This window comes from Marmota flaviventris, chromosome 18 (assembly GCF_047511675.1).
Source record: "Marmota flaviventris isolate mMarFla1 chromosome 18, mMarFla1.hap1, whole genome shotgun sequence".
Lineage (NCBI taxonomy): Eukaryota > Metazoa > Chordata > Mammalia > Rodentia > Sciuridae > Marmota > Marmota flaviventris.
The window spans coordinates 9,353,660-9,372,018 of record NC_092515.1 but is presented as its reverse complement, the minus strand read 5'-3'; the positions used below and the strand labels follow the sequence as shown (position 1 = coordinate 9,372,018).

Genomic DNA, 18,359 nt, shown 5'->3' with positions numbered 1-18,359 from the left:
GGGCAGTTGAGGTTGGTACAGTGTTGATTCTGTCACCACATCCGGGGGCTGGGGTGGGGAAGGAAGTCTGAGGCTGGAGCGAAAACCCAAACCACCACCTGGGGAAGCTGCATGGAGCCCAGAGGGATGAGGGGGGCTGAGGCCACATGGAGCCCAGAGCCAGGCTCCTGATTGTGTCGCCTCCTCATCTGTCCACTTAACCCTTTTCCAGATGGGTGGATGACCTGTGAAATGCCAGCACAGGCCCTCATCCTCCCTGAGTTCCTGGGCCCTGAGGGCCTGAAGAGGCACAGGTATCAAAGGCATATTACAGAGGGGCTGGACTCACCTGGAGGTGGAGGTGCTTGCTCTGGGAGGTGGAGGTCCCAGAGCAAGCAGGGAGAGATAGGACTGCATACAAACTCCCATGACGTGCTGGAGCCCTGGAGCAACCCCTCCTCCACCTCATCCTCTGACAAGGGGACAATAGGTGGCCCCTACTTGAGGTTGTGAGAACTGGTTAAATGTCAGGAAAAGGCTCCCAGTGCAGCAGAGGGAACATCAACCACTGAGAAGGCAGGGACTCCGCGCTGTGGCGAGGGCTGGGTTCCTGCTCGTCCTCCAGGACCCTCCGAGCATGGCTGCCAGGTCCACCCCCTTCCCTCCCGCTCCCCAGGGGCCCAGGTGTGGAGTGGGACCAGGAAGGAGGCTTAGTCCTCAGCACCAGCCAGCAAACATGCTTAGGTGGCCAGGGTCTCCGGCTGACCTGTCACATTGTGACATCTGCTCCTCAGGGTCCTGCCCTGGGAGCGTGCACTCAGGAACAGAAAGAAGGGGCACGAGGAGATTCGGTTCTGTGCCCCTACTTCCGCCCCTCCACCAGCACCCCGCCCAAGCACCGGGCCAGCACCCCTCTGCTGTACCACAAAACCTCAACCCATCCAACTCCACCTCCCCCCAAGCTCCACCCACCCAGGCAGAGGGGGTGATTCCTCCCCCAAATCCCCACCCTCCTCAATAGATGGCACTTGCACCCATCTTACTCCAAAGGGTTTATTGAGACAAGTTTTCACATACAAGTTCAGGGGCAGAGAGGATGGGGCTTATAAACAGGAACCTGGAGGGGGATCAAGGGTGTGGGCAGAGGGTGAAACCCAAACGAAGAAAGTGAAATAAATAGAGGTGAAGTGTGTAGCCAGGAGACTGACAGACCATCACACAGTGATAACGGGGCGGGGCGCCATTAAAATCCCATTTATTTATACAGATATACAGGGAGTTATGGGGGGGCCCAGGGGCCCCCACTCCACCCTCCAACACCTTAAGGAGGGGCTCAAGAAGGCCCTTGGAGAAGGCTATCCCTCTCCAGGGGAACGTGGGGATCTGGAAGGGCCATTCTCAGAGGAGGGCCATAGGCGCTGCTTCCCCAGGCAGGTCCATGGCCGGGGAGGCTTGGTTAGTGTCTAAAAAGCAGGGGGGCCCTGTGAGTGGCCCCTGGAGACCCCTCCCAGCACAGCTCCTGCCAGGCCTGGAGGGGCAGGGCTCAAGGGAGCACCTGGTACCTCCCGGCATCTTGGACCTGGCTGTGCTGCCCCCAAGGAGGCAGGAGATACCGGGAGTGGGCATCAGGGCACGGGCAGAACCCCGAGGCCATCCTCGAGGGGCAACTCCTAAAGGGGCCCATCCCCAGACTGGGTACAGGTGTTCCTGGAGAAGGGGCTGTTAGCACCGCCAGGCTCCACGGCAGGCAGGGAGAGGCCGACCTCTGACCCCCAGAGTCAGGCTGGGAGCCACCTGCAGAAGAGAAGGAAGGGAGACCTGACCACACCTTTAGGACCCTCCCTGGGCCTCAGTGTGCCCAAAGGCTACTCAAGTCTTTCTGAGCACAACCTCAAGTGCCAGGCCAAAGGGCTGTGGGGTCCTCGGGGACGAGGATGCAGAGCCTTCTGTCCTCCCCTCCTGCACAGAGGGTCTGCCACTCACCTCAGCCCCACCTGCCAGGCCCACTCCCCAGCCAGTGTGGTGGCCAGGGCGGGGCCAGGTGGCATCATACGAAGACCTTGGCCAGGGCATCGGCGCCAGCACTGGCAATGAGGGCCTTGCTGGGATGACAGGCGACAGCATGGATGGCCTCTTCGTGCTTCTTACGGTGGGCCGTGATCTCCTGCACACACGTCTTGTTGTCCAGGCTCCACAGGCGCAGGGAGCAGTCATGGCCTGTGCAGGAGTGGGAGGACTGTCACCAAGTTCCTCACCCAGACCTGGCCCTGGAGGCCCTCACCTGGCCTCATCCTAAGGCCGTAGGACTGGTGGGGGCTCTGTCCAAAGGATGGACCTGTCCCCATCCTATCAACCATCCATCTAGTCACTGGGTGTTTACTGAGCACCTACTGCAAGACAGGAGTGGGAGGGTCACAAGACAAAACTGGCTAATCTTTCTGCCCTGTGGACACTGCAGTGTGAACAAAACAGCAGACAGGGGTGGGGACATAGCCCAGTGGTGGGACATTTGTCTAACATGTGCCAACCCCAGTATCAAAGAGAAAAAAGAAAGAAACAGCTCCAGGCGGTGGCACCCAAGGAGAGGAAGGGCACAGGGCCATCCAGGCAGGGTCACAGCTGGGGAGGCTGGAGAGGCAGCCTGGCCAGACTTGGGACCTTGAAGGCTTGGCCGGTGGAGCCCTTCGTGCAGGCCCCAGCCCGGGATGAGGACACTGCACCAGGTTTAGTCTTACTGACAGTCCCCTCACACTGTCCACAGACTGCTGCTATCATCATTGGGCAGGGACAGAAAGAGGCCTGGGCCTCCTTCAGCCTCATCGCCACTCTGTGCACATGGGCACAAGCACACTACTACCAAGGCTGGCCAAGGGAGTCTGAGGCAGGGAGGCAGGCCTTGCCCGTCAGCCCCAGGGAACTCTGTTCCCTGCCCTCCAGCCACAGTCCACTGATGCTGGGCCACAGTGCCCACCTCCAGAGACCAGGGCAGAAGCAAGCATTCAAACCCCCAAGGATCCAGTTCTGAAACTTCTGAGCCTCAGGGCCCACAACTGTAAAATGGGGACAAAACCACTCACCATAGAGGGTGACTCAGAAGAGTAAACAAAGTGACACAGGTGAAGTGTCTACAGTGGGCTCTACACACACAGCTGTCTGTCACCACTGTCATGACCAGCAGTTCTCCTGCCACCGGTGATTCCCAGCCCATGTGGATTCCAGCCCAGGGAGCCCCTGAGTCAGTGCCCAGCTTTTGCTCCTCTGGTGGGGAGGGGGCAGCCACAAGGTCCCAACTTACTTCCTGACATCAGGAACACGCCATTGGGGTCCACGGCTAGGCAGGTGACTGCATCCAGGTGGGCCACCATGGAGTGCACGGATTTACCTGAAGGGAGAGAGGGTGGGTGGCAGGTCCCTTTCCCTCGGGCCTTGCCTGGGAGGCGAGAGGGCTGGAGAAGGCATATAGGGGCTCCATGTGGACCCCAGGTTCTGGGTTGAGTCTGCTCCGCCCCACCCCTCATGAGCACAGGGGGGGAGGGCCGGCTGGAGGCCAGGTCTCACCTGTCCGATTGTCCAGGAAGCGGATGCCTCTGTCGTCATGGGCAGTGATGGTGAGGGGCTGGTTGGGGTGACTCACCACCTGGTTGATCTGGCTTGGGCCTAGAAAGAAAAGAGAGAAGGAAGGATGCAGAGGAGAAAACCGGGGAGACAAGACGGGCAAGGGGGCCCCAGCACTGCCCGTGGTGCCCGTGCCTGAAGCTCAAGGGGCCATTCCCTTCCATCTGCCCTGGTGCAGCTTCCGCCAGATGGTCCCTGGGCCTCCTCTGCAGTGGATGTAGAATATTCTGTCCTTTCTGCAAGGCGGCCATGACACACTGCCCCTGGCCTCCCCTGAGACCTGTATGTGCCGGAGCATGGCTCGTCTCCACTCAATCTTATTTCCTTCCTGCTTAGAGCCCCTGAGGGCACAGGGGAGCGAACTGGCAACTGAGTCCCCAGAGCTACTGGAGGAACTGGGACCCTACAGGCTATTCAGTCCCTAAGCCCTCAGACCCCTTACCACTGCTCCCTCGGGACTCCAGTGTGAGGAGGGCGCTGCCAGCCTCCAGGTCATACAGTACAGTGTCGCCAGAGCGGAAGGAAGCCACGACGTGGGCAGGCTCGATGCTGGTGAAGGCCACTGAGGTGGGGATCCCGTGCTCTGAGGGCAGAGGGGAGAAGACTGCCCAAAGAGCCGGATCTTGCCCTGGCTACCCAGGGCCCTCTCAGGAGCTGCCCCTTCTCTCCAGGCCTCTAGCTCTACCACACCAGTGTGGGTGCCAGAGGCCCCACTTACCGCCAGTTGTGGGGAAGGTACAGAGGCAAGCTGGGCTGCTGCTGCTGGGGTCCCAGATGCGGATGGTGCCATCGGCAGAGCAGGAAGCCAGGCGCTGGGAGGTGGGACTGAAGGCCAAGCCCCACACTGCGTCCCCATGGCCCTCTAGGACATGGCTGAGCACACTTGGGTCTGGGCCGGCCCAGGGAGAAAACAGGCTACGTCAGGGCTGCCTGCCCATCTGGATGGCCCAGGGGCTCTCATTCTACTGGGACGCAGCCATTGCTTTACCTGACCTCACACCCGAACCCTGGCTCCCACAGAGAAAGCCCAGTTCCCCACCGCCTGGCCCAGCTAACGCCTCGTCTCTTTCTCCACATCCTCTTCACAAACCCTCCGGCCAGCCGTGAAAAGACCTGCTGAGCCTGAGCACAGACTGCCTGGCTGACCAGTCCTGGCACGTGCTGGACCCTGCCCCCGGCGCCCTGGCTCTGCCTTCCCACCTCATCTCCCTGCCTCGTGCCACTGTCCTCAGCTGCACACCCAATCAAGTTGCTCCTGGTTCCAGCCAGATGGGGAACCCTGTACCCCGGCTCCAGTGCCTCAGGTGGGCACGAGGTGGCCTACGTGGGAAGGAGTGGGGAGGCGTCCTCACCATAGCCATCGTAGGGGTCCATGTTGAGGTCTGGAATTTTCCAGCTGTGGATGCGGGCATCTGCCCCTCCACTGTAGCAGTACTCGCTGTTGCTGCCCATGGCTACTGCCAACACAGGGCCCCTGCAGGGGACAAAGGTGGGGAAAGGGAGGTGAGACAGGCAGCTCAAAACTTTCCATGGCTGCGGGGACATGAAATTTCTAAGGATGGCCAAAAGTAACTCAGTGTCAGGCCTGGTCATGCCACCCAGGCAAGCTGCTTGTCCCCAACCCCTATTCGTTTCCAACTTGGAAGAGCCAAACTAAGGCCACCACCAGGAGCACGTGGGGCCGACAGTCCAGGAGTGAGGGAGCGTGCAGGTGTGCCACACAAGATGGAGGGCACGGGGACTGAGCCTCCGCCACCAACTGGCCCCTCGGAGGGCCTCTCCTACCTGTGGGCCCGGAAGGCGTGGATGGGCTCCACGTCCAGCGCAGCATTCCTGGGGGAGACAGAGTCGAGCATCACTGAGACCCCCAGCCCTCAGCCTGGAGGCCCCACCCCTGCTCTGGGACTGCTGCCCTCACTTCTTGGCCGTGACTGCCTTCTGCAGGTTCCAGAGCTTGAGCGTGCCGTCCTCGGAGGCGGTGAGCAGCGCCGACTGGCTGTGGTGGAAGGCCAGGGAGCGGATGCCATCATAGTGCGAGCGGAGGGTGAACTTGGGGTTCCACGTCTTCTTGAAGGCATCCTTACTGTCAGACAGCTGAGGGGGCAAGCTGCCTCAGTGTCCCCTTGTCCACTCTGGCCCTCATGCAGACACTGACACCCGGGCCCAGGACACCTCCAGTTCCCACCCAGACTGGCTCCAGCTGGACACCCTCCCTTCCTCCATGTCCAGCAGAGCCCCTCACCCACTCAGTGAGCCCCTGCAATGTGCCAGGTGCTGGGGAAACCAAGGGGCCTGAACTCTTGGGGTCTTGCAGTTCAGAGGGGGCGTCTGCACACACCACACACTATGAGCAGTGCTATAAATCAAGAATACCCAGCTCCTGGTATTGGTAGAGTGCTTGCCTCATGCACAAGGCCCTGATTTTACAAACAAAAAAAAAGAGCATGGCTGGGCTTCACGAAATGGGTGAGGGGTGGATGAAGCCAGAGGCCTACAGGAGGCAGAATGGTGAGCCACACCCAGAAATAGGCATTTCACCATAAGAAAAAGGCTTAGGGAAAGGTGGAGTCACAGAAGGGTTCAGCACAGGGGAGTTACGTGGCTTGCTCGGGCCAATCCAGGGAAGCTCAGATTAGGGGAAGAATAGCTGCAGGGCTGGGGCTGGGGCTCAGTGGCAGAGCAGCCGCCTCGCATGGGAGGGGCACTGGGTTCGATCCTTAGCACCACATAAAAGTAAATAAAGATACTGTGTCCATCTACAACTACAAAATATGAAGAAAAAAAAAAAAAAAAGAATAGCTGCAGAGAGATGGGTAAGAGGCCATAAAGCTGCAGGGAAATAGGAGGACACTGAGACCAGACACTTTGCCATGGAAATGGAAACAAGTATGTAGGAGGAGGAGGTTTGGGGCAAAACCCACGGACCTCTATGGATGAGTCCCTGAGGCCCACATCTGCCCTCACAAGGGTGCTGGTACACACCCAGCAGGGATGTGGAAGGGCCAGACTCAGACTGTCCGGCTGGCCGAGTGTCCTGCCCCAGCTGAGGTTCATGCCACATGACCCCCTCAACCTGGCTCAGCCCCCTGCAGGGTCCCTGGAGCCAGAGGAGCTGTGGCAGAACTTCTCCTGCGCCCCCTGGGGAAGTGGGGGAGCCTCGTGGCCAGCTCCAGGCAGACCCTGTGCCCAGCCCCACTCCTGCACTCCACACCGTGACTCCTATCTTGCTGGATCAACCACTCAAGGTCCTGATCTGCCCGGAAAAAAAGCTCACACGCACCCTACCCGCTGCCCCAGAAATCCCCAGATGGCCCAAGGCCTGACTAAGGTGTCAGGTTCAGAACATAGGCCACAGGGTCTGCCCTGCACCCCTGACAAACAAGGTGAAGCACCTCCTGGGGCCTAGGATGACCTCAGTCCTGGGCTGACTCCAGGCCTAGGACATGTGGCCAGAGTTTGGCAAGGGCTGCACTGAGCGTGACTCCAGGGGGCACCTGAGAACTTACGTCACAACTGAGGTCGTTGTCGTTGGTGACGGTGAGATCTGCCAAGTCCCCCAGGCTCACCTCCCCGCCCCCGATAGTGTCCATGATGAAGACGTCTGAGGAGAAGCCAAAGGAACCTGGTAGGGGGAGGGTGGGAGGGGCAGAGAGGGCCAGGGAGAGAGAGGCAGAGAGAGGCAGAGAGAGATGAGGAGCGAGAAAGAGGGAGGGAGGAGGACGAGATCAAGAACCACAGCTGGAAAGGAAGAGACAGAGAGACAGACAGGGCAGGACAGACAAAAGGAGAGGAGACAGAGACAGACAGACGAACTTTTGGGACAGGGAGGCTGCAGACTGGAGGCTGGGCCTTGCCCCTGAGGACACAGAAGCCCTGGGCTTAGCTCTGCAGCCTCCCTCTGTCTTGAGCCCCAAGGCACTGGGGCGTGGGGTTTACCTTCGTGAGGCCGAGGCTGAGGCGTGCCAGGAGGTGGGCCAGTCACTTTGGGGGGCAGCCCATCCACATCCCGAAGGTCAGCCAGAATTCCCTGGAGTTTGACACGACGGCTTTCTACAGGGAGAAGACAGGCAGGAGTCACCCGCCAGTTCCAACCCAGCCTTGAGGGTGCCGTCTTCTCCACTGCCACAGGCCTTTCTGCAGCCGTGGGAAACTGAGGGACCCTCTGGGTGGTGGGCAAGTATCTGCCCTGTCTTGGGCCTCCGTCCCAGCCATCCACCCATGTGACCTCCCCAAGGGCACTCCTGGCAAGGAGTCACGAAACAGAGAGGAAGACGCAGCCCTGCCCCACCTGCCTCTCCCCCACCGGGTCCTTATCCTGTTCCCTCCTTAAGCTCAGCCAGTATTGGACACTGGCCACAGGGGGACAGTGGCCCAGCTCCAGGAAGAATGGCCTTGCCTGTGGCCCCCGGGACTTTCCAGGGAAGGGTGAGGGGCCTGGCCACTGGCTCCAGCCCCTGCTCCCCCCAGCCCCTCCCCTCTCGGAAGCGTATCCATCCGGTGGAGAGACCTGGCAGGAAGCAGCTGCGGAGGCTGTGGGGCCAGCGCAGGGCCAGGTCTGCCCTGGTGGCAGGCAGGCCAGTGGAGGCAGCTGAACAGCACTCGACTCACCCAGCTCGTGGGGGCTCCCCTCTCCAGTGCAGCGCCGAGGGTCTGGAGACCCCTCCCCGTCCTCTCCTGAGCCCAGGAAGTCAAACTCATTGATGGCATCCTCTGAGTCGTCCTCCTCGTCTTCGTCTTCCAGCTCGGGAACAAGGGCCTTGGAGGGGAGCTGGGGCGTGGACAAAAGCAGGCAGGTCAGGGCTGTGTCAGGGACCAAGCCCACCTGGTCTCTGGGAACAGACAAGCCACAATCCCCAGCCCTCTCTCTGCCTGGCACCCTCATACCCCTCCTGCCTGGGTGCCCTGCTCCAACCCCAGCTGTTCTGGAGGGTCAACTCAGATTCTGGGGCGCCCCCTGCTGGAGCCCTCGGCAGCTGCCCAGCACTAGGGACAGGGCTGAGCCAGGGGCCCCTCATCCTGGCTTCCTGGACCTCTTGGCAGTCCTCCTCCACCTGCGGCTGGAATCCGTCCCTGCCCGGTTCCTGCCCCCACCCCACCACAGGGCTTCTTGGGAAGACATGCTAAACAAAGCCGTCAGGTGGGGACACGTACTTGTGCGCAAGTGAATGCACAAAGATGCACAGTTAAAGGACAACAGCAGCATTTTAAGCACGTAACAGTAACCATGACATTAACCACTAGTCACACGCACCAACAGAACGAAAGACACTGGATGAGCTTTGCACACCTGGCTCCAGGTAACCACAAGCCCGCGCAGCCACCACGGTCACTGGGCAGAGGGAAGCCACCTGCCCCAGTAGCCACCAAGTCCACGCTAGGCCATGCCCTGGGCAGCCTCAGCCAACTGTGGCCTCCTCCAGGGTGTGGCTGACCCCGCTACAGGTGAGGCCTGAGCTGGGACTGAATCTGGAGGCAACGCCTGTTGGGCACCTGTGAGAGGCCAGACTCTGGCCTGCACTGGGGACCACAGGAGTGGACATGGTCAAGGTTTAGACAGCATGTCCAGAGAGGCCATGGCCCGGGTCAGGACTCACGGACAAGTGGAACCATCACAGATACTCCGAAAAAGGCAGGTGAGAGGGTTCTCCCATCACACTCTAGCCCTGTGGGAGCCACCCCACTCCAAGCATGCCTAACAGTGACCAACTGTTGCCATATGGGGGGCTCTTGGTGGAGGGTAGCCTCTGCACAGCTAAGGGTTATGTATCAACTCACTTTAAACAGCCCAACCCAGAGACCGGAGACTCGGCCCCATTTCATGTGTTCAGAAACCAGCTAAGACAAGAGAAGCACGTGCCCTACACATGCGGCCAGGCCACCAGCCCATCAGGAGTCACAGCAGGTCTGCTGGGTCGGTCTGCCGTGTGGAGACAGGCCGGGGGAGGCAGAGACCCCGACACACGAGCCAGCCCACAGGGCACAAGGCACAACTGCGGTGACAGATGTGGAGGCCTAATGGGATATTAAAAGTCAGTGGTTGTTTCTGCTGGGAGGACAAGAGGGGAGGACGGTTTCCCAGAGGAAGCGACCGAAAGACTCCCCAGGCGCAGAAGGGACCGTATTCCAGACCAGGGAGGAGGTGAGAGGCCCCAGACTCCAAGCCCTGCTGCCCTCCCTCCAGGCCTCCTGTGGATGCAGTTCCGTGCCTTCCGTTCCCCTCAGAGCCTTAACCAGAGGCCTCGGCCAGGCAGGGCCCTGTGCGGAGACGACGGGGGCACTGGAAGGAGAACAGAAGCCACAAGGAACCCATCCCTCACGGGGGCTGGGGAAGAGATACAGACCCGACGCCAGAGCTGTCAGGGCTGGGAAGAGAGAGTCCAAGGACTACAGGAGCCCACGGGAGGTTCCTGACCCTGTGGGGGACACCAAGCAGAAAGCAAGCCAGAGAAAGGCCATGTCACCACAGGAGGAGGTGATGTCTGAGCTGAGTCGAGGGAAGTGGGGAAGGGGGTCTCGGCAGAGGCTGCTGCTGGGAAGGCCGGGATTCAGGGGAGGCCCAAGCCGTCTCCCACAGGCCCCTCCTTCCGGCCACATGTCTGCCTCCATCATGACTCATCCTCCTGCACATGACTCCACAAGGCCACCACCAGCCACAAGCGGCTCCCTGTCAGGGGCTGCACCCTTCATGTCATTTCTGCCACTGGCACAGAGCTGGCCAAGTGAAGGCCCAAACTGATGTTGCTCGATAGACAAGACCACGCCAGGTCTAAGGACGGCATCCTTGAGACGGCGGAAGCACGGGGGCTCTGGCAGGCAGGGAGCAGGGGGACACATAGGCGGCGCCGGGAGCCAGATCTCGAGCCCACGCTGAGGCAACCTGGACACTTCGCCAAGGGCAGTGTCCCTGGGCCTGGGTCCTTACACCAAGAGAAGACTAGACACCCACGTCCTAGAGCCCCCCCAGACCCAGGCTGACCTGGCCTCAGCCATACTCACACCATTTACAAATATTTACTGAGCGTCTCTGTTCCACACCCTTTTGAGGACACAGGGACAGAGCCACAGTCCCTTCCTGATGGAGCTCCCAGGCTACTGGAGGAGAGAGAGAGTGACAGCCACAGCAAGAACACTGACTCCACTGGCGAGAGCCTGAGAGGGCACCGAGGGCACGTGGCTGGTGTGGTGTCGCCCGCAGAGCTCCAGAGGAGTCTCCAGTCCACGCACTCGAGCTGAGGAAAGGAGGGGGGCAGCTGGGGGGAGCTCAGACAAAGGCCCTGGGGGCACCTCTGCGGTCAAGAGGGAGGGACTGATGTGGGACCACGAGGGGGCCACCTTCACACGCTGCTTCTTGTGCTGCACGCTGTCCAGCTCGTCGTCCTCATCGCTGTCCTCGTCCTCGCAGTTCTGCAGGAAGGGGATCTGCTCCAGCACCGAGCCCCCCAGGCGCTCTTGGCCGTCTTTGCCTGCCGCATTCCTGCCCACGACAAGGACAGGAGGAGATCAGTCCCGCCAGGCAATGAATCCCAGGTGGGAAGGAGCCCAGCGTGTAGCGAAGCCGGGACTCAGTGAAGTTCCTAAGCCCTGAGGAGCCTGGACCCTGATCACGCACATCCTGACCCAGGCTCTGCCCAGCAGATCCCTCATTCAGACCAAAAATAGCCCAGCGCCTCCCAAAACTCCCGCCAGGGTTCTGGAGGCCCCGTACCCACCCTGACTGCACCTGCCCCCAGGGACCAAGCTGGAAGGGAAGTGCCACTGGCGCAGCAGCTCCTATTCCCACGGTCAATCCAACCCAAAGCCCAGGTCAGTCGCAGGCAGGGAAGAGGAACTGGCCACCCGACCAATGCCTCCGGGGCCATGGCTGAGCAAGGCTGCAGGACCTGGGCCACCCCAGCGACAGATGGCACTCCTACATCTACCTCCTTGATGACAAGTTCCAGCAGAGAAAGTGTCAGCCAAGCCCGACTCCATGGCAGGGCCGGGTCAAGCAAACCCCTTCCTTCTGACATCTGGCTGCCACAGTTCTCAGTTGCCGGGGACCCCCGCCCCTGGGTGCAGAGATGACTCACCCAGGCTGCCCAGCCTAGTGCTCCCCCTCTTCTCCTGGGAGCACCCCCAGACCCTCCCCACACTCATCCCGTGGCTTCCTCCCGCAGTGCCCCCCCTGCTCCCCCCACCCTTTGGCTCCTCTCTCACATCTCAAGGCAGGGGACTCAGATCTCCCCAGGCCATCTATCCTGCTCCCTCACTGATGGTGGACAGACCTTGCCTTCCCAAGAACATCCAGGGACTGGTGAACTAGGGCTGCGTTTAGGGGCTACCTGGGCCAAGCTCCACACGGGCCCCTCAACCTGCTCTCCACAGCCCTGCGGTTCCACCAGTCTCCCTGTTTTAGGAGACGCTGCTCCATCGTTCAGACCAAACCCTACTTCCTTTGCTCCCCGTCACCTAAATCCTTTAAATAGTGCCAACCAAGGAGAAGCCACCATTTCCCACCTCTCCACCTCTGAGAGCCCTCAGGCCTCACCTCCCCCAGCTTCCCTGACTCCACAGCCTCTCATCACAGCAGACCTGCCAGAAACCAGTGGCTTCCCACAAACACCAAGTGCAGAATCCAACTTTTTTTTAATACCAGGGATTGAACCCAGGGGTACTTAGCCTCTTGAGTCACATTCCCAGACCTTTTCTTATATTTTCTTTTGAAACAGGGGCTCTCTAAGTTGCTTAGGGCCTTGCTAAGTTGCTGAAGCTGGCTTTCCTCCCTCAGCCTCCTGAGCCTTGGGATTACAGTGTGTACCATGGCGCCTCCTAGTACCCAGCATGATCTGCCTTCAAGACCCGGCCTCACTCACCACATCCCTCAGGCCTGCATCTCCACACTGGTTCCTGCTTCCTGTACACACCACGCCTGTCTCTCTCAGGACAGGGGCTTCACCGTTATCTCTGCCTAGAACATTTTTCTTCTAGGTACCATTGCCCAAATGTCACCTTCCTATCTCATCCAAAATAGCACTATTTCCATCACTTCTTGTTTTTATTTTAGGTACCAGGAATTGAACTCAGGAACACTTAGCCACTAAGCTATATCCCCAGCCCTTTTTATTTTGAGACAGAGTCTTGCTAAGTTGTTTAGGGCCTAAGTTGCTGAGACTGGCTTTGAACTTGGGATCCTCCTGGCTCAGCCTCCCAGGCTGCTGGGATTACAGGCATGCACCACCATGCCCAGCCTTATTTTGTTTTGAGGCAGGGTCTCACTGTGGTGTGCCCACTGGCCTTGAACTCCTGGGCTCAAGGAATTCTTCCACATCAGCCTCCCAAGCAGCCAGGACTATAGGAAAGCACCACCATGCCTAGCCATCTCCCGCCACGCTTAACATTTCACCTAATAATGACATTATTAACTCTGACAAATAAGAGCTCCAGAGATTGGTAACTACGTGTTGTTCCCCACCAAGTGCTATCAAGCCAAAGGGTCCACCTGGTGTGTGCAAGACTGAGCCTCGGGTAGGAGGCCTGGAGAGGAGGCCAGGAGAATATGCCTACAGAGGACCAGAAGAGAATTCAGGGGAATAGAGGTACAGAGGATTCCAGGACAAATGGACCCACAATACACTCCAGAAAGGGCCAGCAGGAAACCCAGGAACACATGCTGGCTTTCAGACACGCATTCATCAGGAGGACACCCAGGAACTCACCTCTTGATCTGCTCCTCAATCTGCTTCACCAGCAGCGACTCCCCGCCACTGAGCCCCCCAGGGCCTGGTGCTGCACGGGGGCCCGCGTCACTAGGCTCAGCGGCCCCATTGAGCTCCAGTGAGCGGCCCAGCAGGGAGCGTACACGCTTGGACCGCATGTCGAGGATGGTGTCTGTGTAGCCCACTTCTTCCAGGTACCTACAGGTCAGAGCCACAACACGTCAGAACCTACTGAGCTACTTCACAGACGGCAGGGGCCAATGCAAACTGTGACAGCCTTTCAAGGGGCCGTTTAAGACACCACAGTTTTCCACAGGCACACCCTGGCACAGCAGTTACACTTTCCAGACTGTTTCAGTGGAAGCTGTGGGCCACATGCACGCTGCACACAGTGTCCCTGGCACGTTGAGGGGAGAGCCCAACTGCAGGACCAGCCTCAATGTCCACTGAAGGGGACTGTGCCAGCAAATTGCTGAACGGGACTCTAGGCAGAGAGCAACCACATCAGAGGGCCAGAGAAAGATGGCTTTGGCAAACGGCAGAATGAAAACGGCAAGTTAGATGTTCCATGTGATTCTGTGTGTGTGTGTGTGTGTGTGTGTGTGGTGCTAGGTTGAACCCAGGGCTTTGTGCATGCAAGGCGAGCACTGTACTGACTGAGCTGTACTCCCAGCCCCATGGATTCGTTTTGGTAAAAGAAAAAAAAAAAATGTTAGGGTGTATGTAAGCTTACATCACACACAAACACACACTTGTGTTATGTCCTCCAAGACAGACACAAACTGAGCAGCAGTGACCTTTACAGAGTAGGGTCAGGGAAGCAAAAGGGACTCTGGCAGCTTATTCCACTTACTTCTACAACTGAGCATATATTGCTTCTGCAACTTAAAAAACTGAAGCCAGCTGAGACTGGCCTAAAGAAAAAAAAAAAAGAAAAAGAACAGACAAGAACAAAAAATCAATTGTGGGTATCTATGGCTTGAAAAGATAAGACGACAGTGCCTTGAGGCTCCACAAGGGACCTGTTGGCCAGGAAGTCCTTTCTGTTCATCCTGTCCCCTGGGAGCTGATGCCACCTCTGGTTAGTTAGGCTGCGCGTGCCTTCTTTTGCTTTCCCCTCGAGTGTCTGAGGCAGGGAAGCATGGTGACTAAGAAGGTGTCCTCCTAGATCAACGCCTGAGGTCCCCCTGCAGACCCTCTGCATATTAACTGTGGCCTCTGAGCAGCTGTCTGCACCTCAGCTTCCTCACTGTGAAAGTGAAGAGGGGAATGCTGGCGGTTACACTGCACAGGGACAGACACTTAGGAGAGGAACCAGGCGCACAGCGGGGACCTGGTAATGTGACCCATTAGCATCATCATTATTATTTTTATGTCGCCTGGGGTGACTGTGCACGTTCAACTGGCAGCTACACCTGCCGATTACTGAGCTTGGGGCAGCCAAGGACAGCTTCCTGATGTATGTCACAATGTCTGTAATACCAAAGAGTTAAAAACCTCAATGAAATACAATACAAATAATTTACATGGAAAATGTTCACGACACTTAGTAAAAGCAACGTGCTACAAAACACTGGAACAGCGAAAGGGAAATCATGGCTTATGTAACACCCAGCCACAGAAGAGTTGGGGAGTCTACCTGGCCCCATTTGGGAAGTCAACAATACAAATGACAAAACTGTTAAGGGCACATAAAATCCCCAGGGTAAAATTATGAGTAATGTTTATTTACTATTAATATTAATATTTTTCAGTCCTGGGGATGGACTGGGGCCTCATACATGCTAGGTAAGCACTCTACCACAACATCCCCAGATCTTTTTATTATATTTTTGTCAGGGTCTCACTCGCTAAGTTGTTGAGGCTGCCTTGAACTTGCAATCCTCCTGCCTCTCTAGTACTGGAATTACAGGTGGGTATATTAGGCCCAGCCCAAGTTTTCTAAAATGTATAAATCCTTTCAGTAATAAGGGCCAGACACAGTGACACACACCTGTAATCCCAGTGCCGAGGAGGCTGAGGCAGGAGGATGGCAAGTTCAAGCCAGCCTCAGCAACGGCAAGGCACTAAGCAACTCAGTGAGACCCTGTCTCTAAATAACATAAAATAGGGATGTGGCTCAGTGGTCAAGTGCCCCTGAGTTCAATCCCGGTGCCCCCCCCCACCAAAAAAAATAATTTGGCTGTGAATATAGGCGAGTGGAGCAAGTGCCTAGCGTGCTCAAGGCCCTGAGTTCTGTCCCTGTACTTCAAAAATAATAAAATTTAAAAGATAAAAAATAATAAGTTCACACTACCCTTAGGAAAAAAAAAAAAAAGCCACAGAAACATTCAGGTTGTATTCCCACAGTAGGGTCCCCACATCTGCCTCCTGCAATGAGTACTTCCTCCTGATCCCCAGGCAGAGTTCCACTCATAGGTGACAGGCCATACAGCTGTGGCTAGCAGGGATCCCGATAATTCAGTGTCCCCAGTGTGGACAGGAAGGACGGTGGAGCCCACAGGCTTATCTCCTGTGCCAAATGTGTTGTGTCCTGCCCCTCATCCTGTCCCCACCCCCATACTCACTGTCGAAGAAGCTGCCTTCCCTCCTTCCATACCAGCGGGCTGTTCTCCAGGGTGACCGACTCCACAGGGCCGTTGGAGACTGGTGGACAGAGAAAGAAGGCTGTCTCTGAGCACCGCTACTCACCCAACACCTCCCCATCCCCTCATCCCAGACCCAAATCCATCTTCGCAGGTCACTTCCCGAGGGTTGGAAACCCACTCTCCTGTTCTCAGTGATTCTTGCTCCTGGAAATGCTCCTCACCTTTGTCTCCTGCCTGTTCCCCAAACCACCCCACAAGTAAAAGCTGAGCTCTGCCTTTTTATTTTTTAATATTTTTTGTAGTTGTAGGGACACAATACCTTTATTTTTATTAATTTTTATGTGGTGCTGAGGATGGAACCCAGTGCCCCACACGTGCAAGGCATACACTCCACCACTGAGCCCCAGCCATGGCCCCAATAGAGCTCTGCTTTCCAACTCAGGCCTAGATGTCATATTCCTACCCAGAACCTAGGAGGACAGGCAGCTGGGGTCAAGCCCAACTCTGCCACTTCCCACACTCGTGGTGTGACCCAGAGCAGGCCAGCCTACTCTCCTGAGAAATGCAGGTAATGACAGCACTGACCTCTTAGGATCACTTGGGGATCCAGCTGGTAATGTGCTTAGTATTATATACAGCAAGTATGTCCTGGTGTCCCCGCTGTGCCTCGCTAGGCCTGGCTGCAGAGCCTGGCCACAGTGGAACTCACAGCCTGGCTGGAAGAATCCCTGCACCTAGTGGGCAAGGGCCCTCGCAGCTCCCCTCGGCCAAGCCACAGCTTCACCCAGTGCAGCCCCTCGGGTCTGCCACCCTCCCCAGCTGTTCTGGCCTCGCTGATTCCCCCGTCCCTCCCCTGAAATCTGCCCTCACTGCCTCTGGAAGAACAAGCCTCTCCAGGCGCTCAGGTTCTAAGGACCCAGAGAGCAGGGGCTACTCGCGCCCTGGTGTGCTCCTGTTCTGGGACAGAAAGCAGCACCCACAAATAAACTTTCTGGATGTATAGCTGGATGCCAGCCCAGCACACACACCACCTCTCGGCAAGGCTTCCGCAGCTTCCTACGCTGTCCACAGCACCCTATAAATAGCCTGGCTCCGCTCCTCACAGGGAGGCGCAAGCTGCTGCGATTCCATGGTGTCTCAGAGGGAGGGCTGGCAGGCAGGTCCACCCCAGGACCCGGCAGAGTCCACAGAGCGCACACAGCAGGGCGCTGAGAACTCCATTCCACGGCCCCGCCCTGCCTCATGGCCAGGACTGCTTTCCACAGAGCACAGTAAGAGAGCACCCCGTCTCTACACTCCCCTCACAGCCAGCTTCAGGGAGGGACAACAAGGGCCGGGATCCCAGGCTGGGTACCTTGTTCTGCCAGATCTGGTTTCTTCTCCCCCTGGTTCAAGTCTGTCCCAAACTTCAGCTTATGATATTTGGCCCTAAAAAAGCAAATGATTAATGAGCAAGACAGGTGGATGGGCCAGCAGTCACCTCCAGAATCCCAAATCCCCGGGCCTCCCTCACCCACTCACCCCACGCTGAAGCAGACGTCCCCCCAGGAGATGCCACGGTGGGTGCGGTGATGGAAAGCGACTCCTTGGAGTCAACCTGGCTGTGCTGCCATCCCAGCTCCAAGAGTCCTTGAAGCCACCCCCATCCTAAAGCCTCAATTTCTTGTCAAAAACAGGACAATCATGCCCAGCAAGTATCAGAATGGGTAAGCAAGACCGCTATGGTCCATAGTCAGCACACCGTGGGCCGCCCTCACACGCATTGCCACTGCTGTCTACCCTGGATCCCACTGCGCCCTGCTTCCTCTTCCTCCCGAAGATGACAGGAAGAGGATGCCTGGTCCTCGAGCGCCTGCAGTCGAAAGGCATATGGCCCACAGACCTCTCAGAGGTCAGGACAAGCAGGCGGCAGGACTCACCTTTCCTGCTTTAGCGCATACTCCAACATCTTGATCCGCCGCACCAGGTCAGTCTTTAGGTTTTCTTGCCCTTTCCTTTCTCCCTGGAGGAAGGCCACCTGAGCCTGTGGACAAAAGGGAGAGGAAGAGGGTCTCAGGGCTCAGTGATGGTGTCACTCACTCACTCAGGTACAGCCCCAGGGCACTGGCCAGACATGCTGGATCTGCCTCCAGAGTTCCCAGTCATGTCACCACATGAAAAATCTGAACAGCAGTGCTCAGCCCCAAAATGAATATGGGAACAGTGTGGGTCTGACTTGGCTGCTGCCTTCCTGGCAGAAGGTCAAGGCCGGCAGAGGAGGGGATGAAGTGAGATGCAGGCCCTCGACCTCCCTTCCAGCATCAAGTCAGCTGTCACCCCTAAGGTGGCGGGTGGAGGTGGTGTCCCACTATTCTTTCCAGAGCATCTGTCTCTGAGAGGCGTAGGAAGTTACTTCTGGAGCTTAGGGACAAGAGTGGGTGGCTTAGCTCAGCTTCAACTGCAATGCAGAAGCTTTACTACCCGACCCCCACCATGGGGACCA

General features: G+C 57.8%; 1 protein-coding gene across 2 annotated transcripts in view; it reads right to left on the bottom strand.

Moving 5' to 3' along the window:
* Window positions 1-1,018: 1,018 nt before the first annotated feature.
* Window positions 1,019-18,359, bottom strand: part of Strn4 (striatin 4) — a 23,096-nt gene continuing 5,755 nt past the window's right edge. Inside the window, exons 2-18 of one of the 2 annotated variants that reach the window (XM_027945932.3) lie at window positions 17,797-17,900; window positions 17,232-17,305; window positions 15,857-15,935; window positions 13,290-13,487; window positions 10,927-11,068; window positions 8,203-8,362; window positions 7,531-7,644; window positions 7,101-7,216; window positions 5,513-5,688; window positions 5,380-5,427; window positions 4,947-5,068; window positions 4,313-4,483; window positions 4,037-4,177; window positions 3,538-3,636; window positions 3,275-3,361; window positions 1,963-2,196; window positions 1,019-1,773 (exon numbers count right to left, since the gene is read on the bottom strand). In XM_027945932.3, coding sequence (XP_027801733.1) covers window positions 2,027-2,196; window positions 3,275-3,361; window positions 3,538-3,636; window positions 4,037-4,177; window positions 4,313-4,483; window positions 4,947-5,068; window positions 5,380-5,427; window positions 5,513-5,688; window positions 7,101-7,216; window positions 7,531-7,644; window positions 8,203-8,362; window positions 10,927-11,068; window positions 13,290-13,487; window positions 15,857-15,935; window positions 17,232-17,305; window positions 17,797-17,900 — 2,001 coding nt within the window. In that variant the 3' untranslated portion in view covers window positions 1,019-1,773; window positions 1,963-2,026. The remainder of the gene's footprint in view (window positions 1,774-1,962; window positions 2,197-3,274; window positions 3,362-3,537; window positions 3,637-4,036; window positions 4,178-4,312; window positions 4,484-4,946; window positions 5,069-5,379; window positions 5,428-5,512; window positions 5,689-7,100; window positions 7,217-7,530; window positions 7,645-8,202; window positions 8,363-10,926; window positions 11,069-13,289; window positions 13,488-15,856; window positions 15,936-17,231; window positions 17,306-17,796; window positions 17,901-18,359) is intronic. The other variant, XM_027945933.2, reaches the window with a different exon arrangement.